At 38.7% G+C, this 15,295-nt stretch overlaps 1 protein-coding gene across 1 annotated transcript; it reads left to right on the forward strand.

Moving 5' to 3' along the window:
- The first annotated feature begins 6,620 nt into the window (after positions 1–6,620).
- Positions 6,621–9,962, forward strand: zgc:174917 (uncharacterized protein LOC565650 homolog). The gene is made up of 6 exons (XM_060832254.1): positions 6,621–6,821; positions 7,035–7,251; positions 7,360–7,451; positions 8,433–8,572; positions 8,657–8,761; positions 9,145–9,962. Exons 1-6 carry the CDS (start codon positions 6,692–6,694, stop codon positions 9,250–9,252), a joined length of 792 nt encoding a protein of 263 aa, XP_060688237.1. The 5' UTR covers positions 6,621–6,691; the 3' UTR covers positions 9,253–9,962.
- The last annotated feature ends 5,333 nt before the right edge of the window (positions 9,963–15,295 follow it).

Here is a 15,295-nt window from a genome sequence, read left to right on the forward strand (position 1 = left end):
TTTAGTACCCTCATCTAAATCATTAATTTGTGTTGTGAATAGCTATGGTCCAAGCACAGACCCTTGCTAGTCACTGCCTGCAACTTGAAAAAGACCCATTTTTTCAGCTCTTTATTTCCTCTATGCCGACCAGTTCTTTACATATTCAGTACATTATTCCCAATCCCATGTGCTTTAGTTTTACATGCTAGTTTCCTATGTGGTATCTTATCAAACCCCTGAATGTCCAGGTAAATTACATCCACTTGCTCCCCTTATCAACTCTGTGAGTGACATCCTCAAAATATTCCTGTAAATTTGCAAATATGACTTTCCTTCATAAATCCAAGCTGGCGCTGTCTGTTCCGATCACAGGTTTCCAAGTGCTTTGCATAAAACTCTTTTATAGTGAACATTAGAATTTCTCTCATTACCAATGCCAAGCTAACCAATCTATATTCCCTTTCTTCTTTTTATAATGGTGAGTTTACATTGTCTACCCTCCTATCCAGGGTCTACAGAATCTTAAAAGATGACCACCAGTGTATCCATATAGTGAATCTACTGAGGCAACACATAGTAACCTATGTGGAATCAACCAACCTGCAACCCATTATTGCAATAACATGTCTATGATACAATGTTCAAATGAGCTGAGCAATTCATTCAATTTACAGTGGAGTGTAGCATTCAATTCAAAAAGCCTGGCGCTTCACCGCACTGGCAGGATTCCCAAGGATTCAAGCTGTCAGTGCCTGCCTGTTCCCATTAATGCACTACCAAGCTAAACCTGCATATTTATCAACAGGAAGCATTTTCAGGTGCCAGATTTGTGTACTGGGCCTGATGTATTGAAAGGATGATTGTCGGAGGGACAAGAGCTTCAGCACAAAGCAACCATTTCCCAAATCTTGATTATTTCAGATTAAAGACAGGTAATTCCTGGAAGAAAGTCTAAGGTTTTCTCCACTCCTTGAACAGATGCTGCATGTCATAATTGAGAGAAGAAATATATCATCAGGCTATGCCACCTTGGATGAGACTCAATGTAAAGGTATCATTATAGAGCCTGGAGATTGAAAATCTCTTTCTGGGTGTGGGGCACACCGTTGCCTGATGCCCCTCCACAAGTGGAAGAGTCAGTACCAACAATTGTGTCTACAATTGGCTGAGTCTGGCACTTGAAGATGATCATCAAACTGCTCTGGATGTACCAAAGATCAGATCACTCTGATGGTCTATTCCTAATAAAATATATTTTTATCTGATCATGTGTTCCACACACTCATTCTAGTGAAGGAAGAAACTGATAACCATACAACATGGCGGGTTGTAATCAGACAGCGGTCCATTCGGTTTTACAATCCTCCTCTGCTACCAGTTGTACACTTGCATCTGCCTCTGGTCCCTGTCCATTGCTATGAGTGCATTCTCTCCTCTTGCAATTCTGTGAACCAATAAGTGTACTGTCCTCATAAACCTTGCTACTACATTCCATCAATGGCCATCTCCGTCATGAAGCCTCACTCATTTATACTGAACTCGGGAAATCATATAATTATTTACAACATTGGATCCACATTCATGAGATTGCCCCAGTTATGGAAGAAGTCTTGATTGTGTTCAAACGAAGTGTTTGCAGTTGAATAAATATTGTGCGAGTTACTTGAGTGGAAAATAATGAGTAAAAACTGTATGGCTGCAACAAGCACAGACCGAATGTCCAAGCAAAAAGCAGGCTGACCACTAAAATGGCAAGCACCCTGTTGCTTGAGATACATGATTGAAGGAAGGTGAGATAGTTGGAGTGGGTATGATAGTATGAGAATGTGAGTCCCATGTGGGCAGTTGGAATCAGAAGGTGGGAGAGTTCAACCTCTAATGCAATTTTTGAAGTTCAACCAATGAATAATTTTAATAAATTAACCATACCTAGTGGTCTGATGTGTGCTTTGTTAAATTCAATTCAATTTAAGTTTTACAACATCCTTCCGAATAGGAAAGAGACCAGAATTGCACACAATATTCCAAAAGTGGCCTAACCAATGTCCTGTACAGCCGCAACATGTCCTCCCACCTTCTATATTCAGAATTCTGACCAATAAATGAAAATATACCAAAAGACTTTTTCATTACCTTTGGGGTGGCATGGTGGCTCAGTGGTTAGCACTACAGCCTCACAGTGCTAGGGACTTGGGTTTGATTCCAGACTTGGGCCACTGTCTGTGTGGAGTTTGCACATTGTCCCTTTGTATGGGTTTCCTTCCACAATCCAAAGATGTGCAGATGAATTGGTCATGCTAAATGGCCCCATGGTGTTAGGAGGAGATTCCAATGATCCAAAAATGTTAATCCTTCTCTCATATACCAGCTCCTCAGCCACGCATTCATTTGCTGTATCCTCCTATTCCTATCCTCACTAGCTCATTGCACCGGGAGTAATTCAGATATTACTAATCCCAAGCTTCTCCTTTTTGAATTCCTGCCTAACTTTCTATATTCTCCCTTCAGAACCACATCCTTGTCTCTTCCTATGTGGGTGGTAGCAATGTGTACAATGACCTCCTCCTGGTCCCTCTCCCCTTTGAGAACATTCTGCACCCTCTCTGAGACATCCTTAATCCTGGCACCAGGGAGGCAACACACCATTCTGATTTTTCACTGCTGGCCACAGAAATGTCTATCTCTGCCTCAATCCAAATTGATCTTTTAGAACCCAATATACCTTTCATTGTATTAGAGCCAGTCTCGATACCAGAAACGTAGTTGTTGATGCTAATGTTCCCCTGACATTTTCCAAATCTGCGTACTTGTTTGAAATGGAGATAGCCACAAAAAGACTCCAGAACTACATGCCTACCTCTCTTACCTTTCCTAAAGTTAACTCATTTATGTGACTGTGTCGCTTTTCTGCCTTCCTATAACTGCCATCCATCACACCCCCTTGCGCTTATAAGTTCTTCTTTGCCTCTCACTGTCACTCCAACCAATCCAGTTGATCTGATAAGATTCACAACCAATATCATTTGTTGCAGAATTAAGCTCAGTAACACGTAAACTCTCCCTAAACTCGCGCATCCAACAAGAATAGCATATCAGTCTACTGAGGGCCATTTTTGATTCTTCCAATCTAGAGACCCATAAAATAGTACCATCTTATTGTTCTACAAAACACTGCTCCAGGCTAACTTAATACTTATGACTTCAGAGACATAACTCAATAAAACATATAATCAAGAAGAATCCACTCTACTCACTACTGCAGATTTACAGCAAGGCTATACTTAAAACCATTCACTTGTCTGTTTCTTTGCTCTGACCTCTCCCAAACAGTTCCTCCAAGATCAGTTGTGAATTTCGCTGTTTAAGTCTTCCTAGATGCACTTCGACGTCCAATGATGCATGGATTCAAACAACAAAGGCAGTAACAGTGCAAGTTCACTGCTGTGTCAGTTAGCAGTGTGTGTTTCTTTCTCTCTCTCTCCTGCACTGACCATGTGCTGCTTTTGTCTGTCCTTCTCTCTTTTAAAAGTGCCATTGTTTTGACGTTTTTTTTCCTCCAAAGTTCCAAAGCAATGTAACAGCATACAAAATAGTAACTGCTGTTCCTGGAATTCAAGGAAATCACCTCATACACCTAAAAATACCTCAAAAAAGAAGCAGCCTGTTACAGCCAGAAATGTTCCTGTCCTCCATCTTGGATTACATAGCCATTATTTCCAGTCCAACAAGACAACGTACTAACATCACCGAATGGAAAAAAATGCAAGCCTTACCATCAAGAGACACATCCCATGAACGAATAAAGAAAAGCATTCATCATTTTATTGAAATTGAATGGAGAACTGCATATACTGGAGATGTGAAACAAAAACAGAATGTGCTAGAGAAACTCAGCAGGTCTGACATCTTCTGTAGAGAGAGAAAAACAGAGTTAACATTTCAAGTCCAGGGACCATTCATTAGACATTTGCCAGTTCCATTGTGCTATCCCAGTGAGTTGTAACACACTGAAGTGAAGACCTAAATCCTAAGTGGGTCAGAGATGTGCCATGATGATGTAGTGAGGCTAGTGAGTGTCCCATACCAACCAACATGGACAAGGAGGTGCAGGGAATTATTAGCTGTGGAGTATAACCCAAGCTGCTGGGGGCTGCTGACCAAGATGATGGCCCTGAGTTGAATATTGGAATCACTTAAAGACCAAATTTTACTATCACTAAACAGTGTAGTATGAGAATTAATTTAACAGCCATCACAGTCATAATTATGGGCGGCACGGTGGCGCACTGGTTAGCACTGCTGTCTCACAGCGCCTGAGACCCAGGTTCAATTCCCGACTCAGGCGACTGACTGTGTGGAGTTTGCACGTTCTCCCCGTGTCTGCGTGGGTTTCCTCCGGGTGCTCCGGTTTCCTCCCACAGTCCAAAGATGTGCGGGTCAGGTGAATTGGCCATGCTAAATTGCCCGTAGTGTTAGGTAAGGGGTAAATGTAGGGGTATGGGTGGGTTGCGCTTCGGTGGGTCAGTGTGGACTTGTTGGGCCGAAGGGCCTGTTTCCACACTGTAAGTAATCTAATCTAATCTAACTTTCCAACATTTTCTTACAAGTGGAAGAATAACTAGGAGCAAAGAGGTCAGGATGCCCATTGAGCTGATGTCAACAATTTATCTGGTGCCAAGCACACTCTACTATTAGTGGATTATTTTTGAGTGGGTTTTGTTTTACGAAGAATGGTAGAACAATCCTCAGATTAAGGTTGGGGGTGGTAGGGGGGAGGTGTGCAAGGGGGCAACAATCATCCAACTTCATATTTGGCTGTCCCATGGCCATTGGTCAAAAGAGTTCAGATCATTGATTGACACAGTACAACCTACCTGCCCCAAGAAGTATAACAATAAGTGCTTGGTATTGAGGGGTTCTCAGAGAGCAATTTGCATCAAACACACCTTACAGGCAGCAGCATTCATCAGGTGATCCCGGAGAGCAGTCTTCATTGACCAGTCCTCATAAAGCAGATTGAAGATGGACCAGAGGAGAGGAGGAAGACTCAGGAAAGAGGCCCTTAACAGCAACCCGCCCCGCCACCCCTCCCCAAGAGGTATCAGGATGCTAACCCCCATCGATTTAATGAGACCAAAACATTCCACACTGACAGCCTTTATCTAGTTATCTAATGTATCATATCTAAACTGCTGCTATTTTAGAAATTCAAAAAACTATCAGAAAATTACAATAGATTGTCAGATAAATATATTAGGCAACAGGGATTGTGATCCCCTGAAATCAACACGAGCTGGAGCTGCCAAGCACCTAGTCAGATTTCATGTCAGGAATCGATACTGTCAAGTTTCTGTCCACCCAATGGGAGAATAGGAAAGTGCATAGAAAGAAGACAAGATTCTGTACAAATGAGATATGAATACATGGAAATTGGCCTCTCATTCATCATTAGCAAGATTCTCACCTGCTCATTCAAACCATGGTGGAAAATCAGACTTTATTTTTCTCCTCACCACATTATTGTCATATTTTCTCAACCAGTTCACCAATGCTCACATTATCATGGCTTGGAAAACTCAGCCCAAGGAACCTGATAGAGAGGAATATTGTTACAGGGCGACCCCCATATCATTTTCCACGGTTTACCGCAGCCCAAACATATCATGGGGAACGTTCTGGGACCAGCGACCAGTGGGCTGCCAGGAAGGTGAGTTTCCCATTTAGATTAGATTAGTTTAGATTCCCTACAAAATGGAAACAGGCCCTTTGGCCCAACAAGTCCACACCAACCTTCCAAAGAGTGACCCATCCTGACCAATTCCCTACCCTATATTTACCCAACTAACGCAACTAGCACTATAGGCAATTTAGTATGGCCAATTCACCTGACCTGCACATCTTTGGACTGTGGATCCTTGGTGCGTGAGGCAGCAGTGCTAACTATTGAGCTACCATAAACAAACAAGTTTGCTGCTATCTATAGTTTTGGGTTTCCACAGTAGGTTTAGGAACATAACCCCGTGGGTACGAGGGGATTAATGTAAATCAGGAAGTTGTATGAGAGCAGCAATTTTGATATCAGAGCCATTGGGTTTGTGATTGATGTTAATGGAGATGGAAGAAGTAACTGTGAGTAAGGGGAACAGGTAAGATTCATATGAAAGTGGGGGAGATGTGGAAATGTCAATGGAGAGGAAGAAATAAAACAAGCAATCATCACTATCAGGAAAAATAATAAGAAAGCAAAACTGGAAAGGACTAGAACAAAAACATTTAACTTATTTTTTTAAAAAGTAGGTTTGATTGTGAAACACACAGTTCTGGACTTTTTTATGTACAATTTCATCTTCTCTCACAGGTGGAAAGACATTTGACAAAGACAATTATTGATGTTGAAATCTGAGTGGATGCCTTGCAGCTCCAGCTATCTGTCGTCTGGATCATTAGAGATGAGTAAGAAATTCCAGCCAAGCAAGAATCACTCAATTGAACGAATTCTAAAAATAATAAAAGGAATTGCTCAATATAACAATGAATCATTTGGAAATTTCTTTAACACACACATAAACTTCATTCAAGGAAACAGTTGAACAATAATATGCAAATTAAGATAGTTGGGCTAGATATTTAAGTCAGCATCAACAGGGAACCAGTATCAATATCAGAACGATTTTGCAGAGCTGTTGTCACACAAAGCAACTTACTAATCATGCAGAACGAGACAAGCGAAATGAAAACTCTCTATGAAAAGAATGGCTACCTTACTGGAATCAACATTCTGGACAAAAATGAGCTTGTGCTGGCCATTCAGAACTTCTCAACCTTAGAAGATAAATTTGGTAAGTAAATATTTGTGTCCCAGCTATCATAAGGTTCTTTTTTGTAGGTTAAAGAATACATTAACACAACTACAGGGTACTGGAAATGTGGCTTAGCATTCATGTCAGTGCCTTCGAAGATATCTTGTATCATAATTTAATTGTAATAATAAAATGCTTACTTAAAACTTAGTTAACCATTTTCTTTTGTAATTTCTTTGTTGTGTATTTCAGGTAAGGTATACACCCAGTACAGCTTACATAATGTACATTTAGAGTACAAGTGGGTGATGGACTTTGCTACACATCCTCAAGTCCTCAAAGCCATCACTGCAGTTTTGGGACCTGATGTCATTCTGCTTGATTCTCGGTTTATCTGCAAGTATCCAGCCTCTGATGTTCCTCATGAAAGCAATGTGGCTCCTTATGTTGCATGGCACCAGGACATCAGGTGAGTCAAGGGTTAACAGTACAAAAAAACCCAACTGAGACATGTTTCTGAATATGACAGTTCTTTAACTCCAGGCAATTCTAACGTTACATTATTCTTTGTTATTAGATACTGGGGCTTTGAAGGTGGATCTGTAACCTCTGTGTGGTTGGCTTTGGATGATGTTGACAAAGAAAATGGTGTCCTGCAGGTTATTCCAGGTTAGATTATATAAGCAGTGATGACTTCAATAATGTGATTATCTCTACATATCTTTTTTTGGCATTATGTGTAGCGTCATATAGCATGGTAATAGACACTTCTGTCCAACTACTCCATATTGACCACGTTCCGTACCATTAATTGTGTCGGTCTTGCTCTCGTTTTTCCAAACCAAAATGCAACACCTTGCATTTATCCAAATTACTCTCCATCTGTCACTCCGCAGCCCACTGACCCAATTGACCAACATCAAGATCGGTACATAGGAACAGAGGAAGTCCACTTAGCCTCCGAAACCTATTCCACCAATCAATTTGATTATGTCAGATCTATAACTCAACTCCATCTAGCTGCAATTTGTTCCATTTATCACTATGTCTTTAAACACAATCACAGATTGAAAAAAATCAACTAAGACAGCATCTGCAGATTTTTGGGTAGACATTTCAAGGCTTTGTCTATGTATTTTACAAAATTTTCTTCTGGGATGGATGCTATCTGTCCGATGACTATTTGTTGACTCTTTCAAATTACCTTCGATCAGTTGATATACTGAATAATCTAAAACAGAAAGCATGCTAGCCTATTTCAGAGGGCACTTCAGAGTCAACCACATTGAAGTGGTCTGAAGTCACAGGTAGGGCAGGCTAGCAAAATGCTTCCTGATTTTATTCCTAAATAGTATCATTCAAGCTTTAAGATGATTTCCATTGCTCTGGATTCCAACATCAAAGGACATCCTTTCTGTAGCTACTGCATTGACTTCCTCATCCTTCTACAGACCTCAACTAGATCATTCCTTAAAGTTGTAATGTCAGGGGAAAACAAGTTACTGTTACCCTCTTGTCTCTTGATGACATTTAATTGATTCAATGCCATTTGCGATTTTCTAATCCAACGGCCCAGTTTACTATTTTACAACAAAATAACAACCGGTGTAAGTATTTCTTAGATAATGTTGTGCCCAATGATATCCATAGGAAGCCACAAGCTCGGGCTACTGGAACATGGAACAAGTATTGTTCCTGGGAATATGTTGACATCAAATCAGGAGATTCCCATCCACCTGGTTGAAACCGAGAAGGCTGTTCAATGTCCTCTTAAAGCAGGACAAATGTCTGTGAGTAGAAATCCAAATTAAAAGCAAATGAGATGGATAAGTATCAAATTTCTGTTATGTGATTAATTTGATGGCCTGTTTCAGGTCCATGATGGTCTGACAGTCCATTTCAGTGAACCAAACCTTTCAAATCGGCGAAGATGCGGTTTTGTGATCCGTTATGTCCCCACTACTGCCTATCCTGTTGATGTGAGTATTTAATTTCATTCCACATATAAATACAAATAAAATGCAAATAACAATATTTTGAGTCCTTTATAACAATCAATCTGAATTTGTTATCAGAAATAGTCCTTGCATAATAACTGAGAGTCTCCCACAATCAACAGTTGATTTTCAGCTGTGAGTGTGGCAAGACTGAAGACAATAGACTTAGAATACACAATTGGTACCTGTATGACTTTCTCATCCATTGCTGCAATTCCTGACTAGTCCTATCTTAGCATTTCCGGTTCATGAGTGTGAGCCAGAGCTGCAAGAGCCTTATCTGGGTGAAGATAGCTTTGAACATGCTACAGGGAGGATTAAAATCCATATGATTATTAATACCAGTTATTTCTATTTTTTTTCAGGATCCAGACAGACCCCGCTCTTTCCCTGCAACAGTACTGGTAGCGGGAGAAGACAAGTTCCACCACTTTCAAAACAAAGCACCAGATACCTTTACTAAAACATTCTGAAAGAGTTGTAGCTATTTGAAGTCGTTGATATAGAAATCTATTACTTGAACGCACAAACAATTCATATATACACACTATACTACTGTTATGTTTTACTGTATTGTAAGAATTGTAAATATTCTTATTTTGTGATACAAACTGACTGATTCATATATACTTCAATATAATGTATTTTAGGCTTGGGTTTTGGATTTTCGATCAGCAGCATATGGGGTTTCTGTGTGTCTGAATTTAATACTTAAACTGTGAGCATTTCTCAAACCATGTTGATTCATTTTAAAGCCACTTGTGAGAGCTACTTTGGCTTTGGCTTACATATGCATGTTTTGCACCTGAACTAATTGTACTTAAAGTTCTGTCAGAGGTTTGCAGATTAAGAGGATTTAAATTTATAGAAAGAAACTTTTCTTTCAGTTTTATGTTGCTTAGTGCATTTTCGCGAAGTCCTTTGAATTTGATTGAGAATGGGAGAATATAATGAAACTAGATAAGGAGCTAGTCAATGAGGAGTGCAAATGTTTTGCATAAAACGCAGTTACCTAAAACCTGTCAAAGTATCAGGAAAACATTTTCTCTGACGTGAGTATTGGAGATCGGTGCTTGTAATATTGTACAACATTCTTGTTTAGATCTTGTAATGGAGTGTTTTTGATTAATGTATTTATATTTTTCTGTCTGATTAAACTCTTTGAATTTGAATTCAAACTGAACATTTTTGTTTATCCTATTTTGTCATATTTTCTCTGAATTAATAAACATATGTTTTATACAACAAAATTTGTAACATCGCATGTTCATGAAACCAAAAGAGAAAATGCTGAAAAATCTCAGCAGGTCTGGCAGCATCTGTACGGAGAGGAAAGAGCTGACGTTTCGAGTCTAACTGACCATTTGTCAAAGCTATTTTCTCTCCTTACAGATACTGCCAGACCTGCTGAGATTTTCTAGCATTTTCTCTTTTGGTTTCAGATTCCAGCATCCGCAGTAATTTGCGTTTATCGCGTGCTTATGTTTCAGTGACAGAACACCTCATAAAACCAAAGAGAAACAAAATACGATCTGTCAAGCGGGGATTCAGTCTGTAATCTGACTTGACCAGTAATAACATCAGCTGGACCATAACAACATTATAGTCAAATAATAAAATCTTGTTACTTATCTGGGGTCTGCAAATTATACTTTTAGACACAACCACTACAATGTGCTGTGTCAGCAAAATTTTAAATAAACACCTTTCTAGAAATGTAAATATGCTTGTCACTAAACTACTGATGTTAGGCTCACTGCTCTGTAGTTCCTTGGCATTTCCTTGCAACCGTTCTGAGATAATTGCACAACATTAGCCACCCTCCAGACTTCCAGCACACCACCATTGACTGTACGTGATACAAATGTCTCTGCAAAGCGCCCACAATTTCTACCCTAGCTCAGGTGCAACACATTTGTCTTTTCCTCTTATTTTAACTGGGTGATATAATTTGCAGGTAGGACTTTGCAACAACAACATCAATACTGTGGTAAAGTTATAACAAAAGCTGAGTTTATTTCACATGCTCCCTTTTGAGAGATTTCAAGAAAATTAAGCAAGTGCATCATTAGGTTGAATAATACAGTGAGGTTATGGTGTTCTCAGTGAAGTCCATCCTGCTGAAAGTAGGTTGCAATCAGCTTAAAGTAAATATTCTTCATAAATAAACTTAAACCAAGATACTCAGGAAGATCCGGAATAAAAATCATTGGAACTCAAATTTCAGAGCCCCAATAGTGAATTTTTTAAAATCTTTATTATTTTTGCAGTATGAGTGAGAAATGTAAGTTTTACTCAATAAGAAGTCTCATCAATTTTGATTCCCAAAAGAACAAAATAATCAGAGATAAAGAAGTGTAAATCTGAATAGACTGTGTCAAAGATTGATTGAAATGACCTCAGTTATCAAGAAAGAAAACATTTAAAATCTCATTTTTGGAAAGACAAAAGAAGTTATTACATTTTATTGATTGACACTTATTGAGAAAGATCCTCCCACTGATTCATTTCGAAATCCTGACCCATCTCAGAAAAGGAATGTCTTGACACAGCTCTGAGAAGACCACACATTGGGTATTAATAAATAATTAATGGTACCTTATAAACACCATTTAGAACTGCAGAAACTTTAACAACTTTCAATTTTGTTGGTATAACAGCAACCTTTATGACAATAAAGACTCAACAAAAACTTTCATCAATTAAGAATACAGCAAGGCAAAGCTAATCTTTAAAATAGCCATCCAAATTTAGAAAACACTCAGCAACATTGATCAGCAAATACAAAAGAAGATAACTTTACTGATCTTCTCCACCCTGCTAAAAACGATTCAGCCATAAAATTCATGTGACAATTTAACAAGTATGCAAATCTGGAAAGCACAACTCTGATAATATTAAGCAATTTCAGAACATCCCCCCAATCAAATGCTGATATGTCAGCATTAGCTCCCTATGAGGACAGCAGTAGGTAACATGTTACATTGACAACAATGAAAACAAAATTACATTTGACATTTACCTAACAGTTTTTGATTAATATTTCATACCAAAAATAAACAGAACACATGCATCAATGGCAGGTTTTAACTCCAAAGAGATGATGTAGATAGTTTTATTAACAGCTTGTGTACCTGGTGAAATATGCAACCATGAAAACTTACAGCAAGAGCTTATTTGTAATAAAATTGTTGTTAGTCTCTGAGACAAAACAATTACTGAACTTCTTAAATAAAAAAAAGTATATCCTTCAGAGAATGTTGATGACTTGAAGTACAATAGACTGTTTGACCAGAGGGGACAGACTTCCCACCTGAAAGATATACTGTATGTGACAACATCAGCATGAAATCCAAAGAAATCTAATACTACAGTATCATGTCAGGTGTGGTTTTAAAACTCCATGTCATGAAAAACAAAACCGCACCAACAATGTATTAATTGTAGGAAAAGGGAACTCTTCTCAAAAAAGACTACAGCCTAAAGAACTACATCAAGCATCAAACAAAATCATTTCCCTACCAACACACATATTTATGGCTTGGAACAGAATCTTAAAGAAGGGGTCAATACTGCAGGGGAACAAGTTTCTCTATAAATGTAACAGCTAACTTGGCTGAATAACAGCTCTTTTTTTGCAGCATCACTTGAGCCTGATGCTAATGGTGGAGCAGGAAGAAAGATCATAACTTTCCAATATATTCCTGCAGTGACATCAGTGCAAGACCACTAAGCACTGCTGATAGATCAGAAGATAGCAGACATAAAAAGAAAACTCACCACCTGTTCCACCTGTTGACATGGATGAACAAATCAAAGACTTGGGCAGGGAGAGGAGCCAAATAAGAAAAGTAAAGAATACATTATAAAAGGAAGAAATCTAACAATACTTTTGAGAATCATGAGAGACCTTCATATATCTCTGAATACCTAACATTTAGCCTAAATGTTCTAGTATTTAGCAGAAATATAGAAACCCAAGCCTGAACATGGTTCTTTGTCTTGCTTTCCACTTGATGAATCTGCTTTCAAACCATGTGCCATTTTGATCTTCTTATTTAAGGAATGATGGAAATGCATTGGAGTTTTTTCAAAGAAAATGTACTAGATTGATGGATTGAGTAAGCTGTCTTGTGAGAATGGGTTGGGCAGCCTAGGTTTATTTCCATTTGAGTTTGGAAGTGTGAGGAGCAATTTGTTTGAACTGTATAAGATTCAAGGTAGCCGTGATGAAGTGGATGTGGAAACAATTCTTCCTTTTGTGGGTCAATCCAGAAGTAGGGGATACTATTTGAAAATTAGCAGTCATCCTTTTAGGAAAGCACTGAGGAGAAATGTTTGCCCTCAAAGTCCTGTATAACTTTGGAACTTCTGCCTCAAAAGGTAGTGAAAATGGTGTCATTGAATACTCTAACACAGAATTGAATATATTCGCATTAGGCAATGGAATCTCATTACAGGCAGGCAAGTATTTGGAGTTTGAACCAACTACAAATCAACTATCACCTTCATAAATGACAGGGCAGTCTGATGGAGCCAGGTGGTCCACTTCTCCTCCATTTTCACATTTTAATATGCACATCAATATCAAACAATATTTATGATGGAGACAGAAAGCTTTGACAGGGATGTTGTGGCTTTAAGGCTCTTGAGCAAACTTCTGATAACATCAAGGCGCTATTCCTCACTAGGCGTAAATGACATACTATTGACGGAATAGTATTGTGTTGTAGCATTTATGTTTCCTGATGAAGGGCTTATGCCCGAAACGTCGAATTTCCTGTTCCTTGGATGCTGCCTGACCTGCTGTGCTTTAACCAGCAACACATTTTCAACTGTTGTAGCATTTAGTCTAGATGTGTGATAAACAGTCATGATTGCAATTGTGTCAACCAAGTAGATCCCATAGAATATGAGTTCCTGATTGGAGTTGTTAACCTGGTCCAGTCAGGGAGTCCAAGCTGACAGATATAAACAGGAGAAACAGAGGTTATGCTCAGTTTTAGATCTGGATCTGTGCTGGCTTGGTCTGCATCTCATACAATGCACATGTAAATAAAGGGTGACTTGGTGACAGGATACCAGCCTCTGTTATTTTAAACAATGTTGTAAAGAGGTCCAATCCTGAAGGCTGTTCTTCACTTTGTCTTTTCCTCAAGCAGTCTGTCTTGAACCTAAACTCATGATGTTGACATAAAACCCCACAACAGTAGATATCCCTTTAAATATTTTGTAGGTTTCAATTATATCACTGTTCATTCTTTGAAATTCTTCGAGAATATAGGCTCAGTTTTCCCAATTGCTCTTTATAGGACAGTACTGCCATCCCAGGAACAAGTCTGATGACCCTTTGTTGAACCTTTCTTGAACTCCTTTTACTATACTAACCTTCCTGAAGTAGGAAGACCAAAACTGCACATAGCATTTGAGGTGTAGTCTAACCAAGATTCAATATAATTCCCTACTGCCAGAGTGATGCATTGTGACTCATTTACTGTTTATGTGATAAGATAAACTGGTTTCGGAAGTAATTGATGTTACATCTTTATTTTATAATGAACTCATATCATTGTGCTTACATTTACAAGGGCCTTCATAGCAATCAATATTTTATTTCAGAGATAATACCTCATCAGCAGAACAATAATCAACTGTACTTCCTGCACTGTTTTGCATACTAAAGTGTTAATCATTTATTGTATAACAATTCCAGAAGCCTTTTGAGAATTTGATGGTGAGCGTACACTATAGATTTATAACAGACGGATTTGTTCTGATGCACAAGCAAGTTAGTTGAGGCAAATAGAACAATTGCACTTTAAGTTAAGTCTGAAAACACATGAAGAAGAAACATAACACATGGAAATGTTAATTATGTTAAATTAATTACCATGGACTGGGCTATGTGGAGCTTAAAAATCAGCATAATCCAGGTGGATATGTTGTCTGCTGTATATTCTAGGTAATTTTATGAATAAGCTTTTGTAATTTTTTATTACATTAAACCAGCTACCTTTCTTACCTAAACCAGAAACTTTCAAAATTTTTAAATAATTTGTATTATACGATAAAATTAATCTACTTAATGTTCCTCATGCATTTAAGACTAAGAAACCACAAGCAATCTCTATCTCAAAGAAGCGACTGTCCCATCTCCCTTTATTGGAAGAAATAAAATTAATGCACTGAATGGTCAAGTTTCAGTGGTATTCTCTTATATTTCATGGGTGGAATCTTTTAAGGACCTCAGCAATGTGGCTTATGGCAACATTTGTGGCAGAATCAGACAAAAGTGGAATCTCCTCAGATTAACCTTGCAAGAGTTGGAGGGGATGGGGGTTGGGTGGGGAGGTGTGTGTGTGCTCCCTTGTGAATGCCAAGAGAGGAGACTTCTGAGGGGCTCCTTTAGTTGGGTCTCTCCTGACACTAACCTGTCTCCTTGTAAGGGAGGGATACCTGAAGTGCATTTCAGTTTTCCTTTTCCTCAGTTGCCATGACATTTGTACTGTGCACCAC

This window comes from Hemiscyllium ocellatum, chromosome 11, assembly GCF_020745735.1.
Source record: "Hemiscyllium ocellatum isolate sHemOce1 chromosome 11, sHemOce1.pat.X.cur, whole genome shotgun sequence".
NCBI lineage: Eukaryota > Metazoa > Chordata > Chondrichthyes > Orectolobiformes > Hemiscylliidae > Hemiscyllium > Hemiscyllium ocellatum.